This window comes from Colobus angolensis, unplaced genomic scaffold (assembly GCF_000951035.1).
Source record: "Colobus angolensis palliatus isolate OR3802 unplaced genomic scaffold, Cang.pa_1.0 Scaffold119, whole genome shotgun sequence".
Classification (NCBI taxonomy): domain Eukaryota; kingdom Metazoa; phylum Chordata; class Mammalia; order Primates; family Cercopithecidae; genus Colobus; species Colobus angolensis.
In genome coordinates, this window is record NW_012113030.1 from 7,272,210 (window position 1) to 7,276,441 (window position 4,232).

Here is a 4,232-nt window from a genome sequence, read left to right on the forward strand (position 1 = left end):
TACAGGCACCCGCCACCACACCTGGCTAATTTTTTGTATTTTTAGTAGAGACAGGGTTTCACCATGTTGGCCAGGCTGGTCTCGAACTCTTGACCTCAGGTGATCCACCTGCCTTGGCCTCCCAAAGTGCTGAGATTACAGGCATAAGCCATTGCACCCGGCCTCTCAGGCAAAGTTTTACGAGAGTGTTCCTAGTTGGTGGGTGGCTTTCTTCTGCCATGTGGCCATTTCATCTTGTGACTCCACTGTGCCAGGAAGCTTTGGCATTTTACCTGAATTTGCTGCTGGCAAACAGGGCAAGAGAGTTTGGAGACTCACATGGGAGGTTTTTGGGGCTAAGCCTGGAGGGACTGATCATCATTTCTGCCCACATTCTAGTGTCCGTAACTCAGGCCATGGCCACGCCCAGCTGCAAGGGAGACTGGGAAATGTAGTTCAGCTCTTTGCCCAGGAAGGTGAGGGAACAGGTTCAGGTGAACACACTTCGGCCTCTGCCACGTGGTCAAGCTCCTCATGAGTGATGGTGTCAGAGTTGGGAGTTGGGGCTGAGGTTTGGGGTCAGGTGTAGGACTGGAGTTAGATCTGGAGATGGAGTTTGGGATTTGGCTTGGGGTTATTGATGCTCCAGGTTATGGTGAATGTTAGAGTCGGGATTAGGGTTTAGGGCTAGGGTTGTGCTGGGGTCAGACCCAGGGCTGAGGGTTGGGGTTTGGAGTCAGTGTTGATGACAGGCTTCCATTTGGGGCCACAGTGAGAGTCAAGCTCAAAGTTAGGGACTAGAATTAGGGTTGGGCTGCTGCTGGGCTTGGAGTCAGGGGTCAGCATACTTTGGGGAGAGAAGTGAGCTCAGGACCAGGATGTAGGTGGGTCTGGTTCCAAGATTTGTGCCCAAATCGGGTATCCTCCCCCTTCCTCACCACCTCAACCACACTCTAGGATGTTTCCAGAAACTGAATGTAGAGACCCGGCCTCCCCTATCAGGGTGGCGGCAATGATGATAATGTTGGTGATAGTAATAAAGATAACAGCACGTATCGAATATTGATTGCGTGCTAGGCACTGTTCTAAGCACTTCACATGAATTAACTCGTTTAAGTCTCACAACCATCCCATGAGGTAGGTACTAATTATTGTGCCCATTTTACAGATATGAAAACTAAGGCACAGAGAGGCTCAGGCATTGCCTAAGGTCTCACAGCCTCCACCCATATGAACCCCAGAGCCCACCAACTAAAGGTCATGGACCAGCCCATGGGAGCTGGGCCTCGGGGCTGAAAGAGACGGTGGTCCGGTGGGAGGCTGGGAGGAGTCACCAAGGAGCTTCCCAGAGGAAGAACAGATAGGCTCTCTCTAACTATGGGGACAGGTAGTAAAGGCATCACAGGCCCATTTAGGTAGGTCTCCTGGGAGTCTAACCCCCATCCCTCATGCTGCAGGGGATGGGGACAGGAAGCTAACAGCCGAGGAGGAGGAGGCTCGGAGGATAGCAGAGATGGGCAAGCCAGTTCTTGGGGAAAACTGCCGGCTGGAGGTCATCATCGAAGAGTCGTATGATTTTAAGGTGATTTTCTGGGGCCTAACCTTCCTGGAGTCTGGCCTGGGTCATTTCCTTGGGGAGGGTGTGGAAAGTGGGGAGCCACAAGGTTCCCAAGGGCAGGTCAAACGAGGGTCCCGCGTCAGGACCACGGACAGCACATGCCTCCGTTTTCCTCACTTGCCTTCAGAACTGGGGTGTGGAAAGTTGAGGACCCCTGTGCACAGGCTGTGAGCCCCCGGCCCAGGACCCCACATGGAGATTCCCTGGTTGGCTCAGAAGCAGTGACCTCTCCCCCACCCTCTCGTCCCCAGAACACGGTGGATAAACTCATCAAGAAAACGAACTTGGCCTTGGTAATCGGGACCCATTCATGGAGGGAGCAGTTTTTAGAGGCAATTACGGTGAGCGCAGGTAAGTGGGGAGGGAGGAGAGAGAAGAGAGAAGGATGGAGAGACAGAGACACAGGGAAAGGGGGAGAAATGAATGGAGAGACAGGCACAAAGATAAAGAAACAGTCCGGGCATGGTGGCTCACGCTTGGAATCCTAGCGCTTTGGGAGGCTGAGGAGGGAGGATTACTTGAGGCCAGGAGTTTGAGGCTGCAATGAGCCGTGATCGTGCCCCTGCACTCCAGCCTGGGCAACAGAGCAAGACTCTGTCTCTAAAAGAAAAATACAAACAGGAGAGACACACACACAGAAATACACAGGGAGAATCAGAGAGACATGGAGAAGACATGAGACAGAATGAATGGTGCAAACTGAAATGGGCTGGAGAGATGGAGAGACAGGTAGACGGGGACACAGAAAGGGCAGAGACAGGAGAGGTGGCAGCTGGAGCTGCTGGGAGGAAGCTGGGAGGGTTTGTGTTTGGCTCTTGGCTGAACCGGGAGGGTTCCCAGCCTGGGCTTTCTCACAGCGTCAGGCATCAGGAGGATGGGAACAGGTTAAATCTCGTGGTCACCCCAGAGAGAGCCTGGGTTCCTCCGTTGCCCTGGAGACAGTGGCCAGGGCACCCAGCTCTCTCCCACCTGCGCTGGTCACCACCCTCCTTGGCCTCAGACAGGCCCACACTGCCCCCTTGTGGCTAGAGAGCTAGAGACACTACGACACTTGGACCCACAGACGGTCTTGGAAGCCAACACTGGACCTTTGTGATACGGACTGGGGAGACTGAGGGTCAGAGACAGAGGAGACAGTGGCCTGAAGTCCCAGTCCAGTGGCCTGGAGTGCAGAAAAGGCCCGAGGTCGGAGCTCAGGGCTTCAATCTCTTACATAACATCAGGGTTAAGGCCCCAGCTCTTGGGAACTGAAGGCATACACGGAATTGTGGTTGCAAAGAAACTGGGCAAGCGGGATCGAAAGAAACCAGGCTTAGGGGCTGGAAAAATACCAGGCAGCAGGCCTAGAAACACCAGACTGTTTGCCCAGTAGAAACAAAGTGGCATCTCCCTCTGAAGCCACATTCTTCTGACATACTTCTAAGGGATCTTCTGGGCCCGACCCTGTGTGAAACATTGCCAGGGACACAGAAGTGATCGAGACATTCCTGGCCCTGTCCCCATGCAGCTTACAGTCCAGTGAGGGAGACAGACATGTCACAAGAGAGAGACAACCCAGAGTAGGAAGGGCTGGGATGGGAGACCCGGAGGAAAGCCCTGATGCGGTTCCTGATCCAGCCTGAAAGTCGGGGAGGGCTTCCTGGAGGGGGTGGCTTCTGAGCTGAGTCTTCAAATGGGAAAAGATGTCAGCCAGGAGGAGGGAGAAGACAGGGAGAGTGTTTCAGGCACAGGGACAGCCAAACACAGAAGCCCTGGAGTGTGCGAGATTATGGCACATTTTTTGGGTGGGTGCCTGGCGTTGGGCGGGAGGAAGAGGTACCAGGACGAGGCTGGAAATCGGCAGATTTCCACGCTGTTCCTTCTGGGCCACAGCAAGGAGTTTGGGTGGCATTTTGAACACACTGGGGAGCCATGGAGGGTTTTGAATGGGGGAAGCCCCTGGAGCTAGAGAGAGCTTGTGGGAGGAAAGTGGAGAGGCTGGATAGGGTGTGGGCAGAGGCTGCAGAAACTAGCAGGAGAGGACGGGCGCGGTGGCTCACACCTGTAATCCCAGCACTTTGGGAGGCTGAGGCGGGCGGATTACCTGAGGTCGGGAGTTCGAGACCAGCCTGATGAACATGAAGAAACCCCGTCTCTACTAAAAATACAAAATTAGCCGCACATGGTGGCCTGTGCCTGTAATCCCAGCTACTCAGGAGACTGAAGCAGGAGAATCGCTTGAACCCGGGAGGCGGAGGTTGCAGTGAGCCGAGATTGTGCCACTGCACTCCGGCCTGGGCAACAAGAGCGAAACTCCGTCGCCAAAAAAAAAAAACCACCTGGGCCCTGCAAAGGCTCCTTTGAGGTTCATTCCACGAACAATGGGGAGATGGCAAAGGGTTCTTTGAGCTTCCGAACATTTCCTCTGGGGACTTAGTGGAGATAGAGGATGAGGCGGAACTGAAACGAGGTGTGAGGTGGTGGTCGCGGAGACCCGGCATACATTGGGCCCTGGGTTTACAGAAACCAGGTGGTTAGATCAGGTGATTAGACGGGGGTGGAGGAAGAATAACAACATAACAATAACAGTCATAATAATCCTGATGATGACAATGGTGACCCTATCATGTCTCTCTCTCTCTTTTTTTTTTTTTTT

The 4,232-nt window shown here is 53.8% G+C and overlaps 1 protein-coding gene across 1 annotated transcript in view; it reads left to right on the forward strand.

Moving 5' to 3' along the window:
• The window catches only part of SLC8A2 (solute carrier family 8 (sodium/calcium exchanger), member 2), a 44,029-nt gene that overhangs the window by 33,662 nt on the left and 6,135 nt on the right, over positions 1 to 4,232 (forward strand). Inside the window, exons 7-8 of the mRNA XM_011926703.1 lie at positions 1,437 to 1,561; positions 1,849 to 1,948. Of these exons, the coding sequence (XP_011782093.1) occupies positions 1,437 to 1,561; positions 1,849 to 1,948 (225 nt within the window). The remainder of the gene's footprint in view (positions 1 to 1,436; positions 1,562 to 1,848; positions 1,949 to 4,232) is intronic.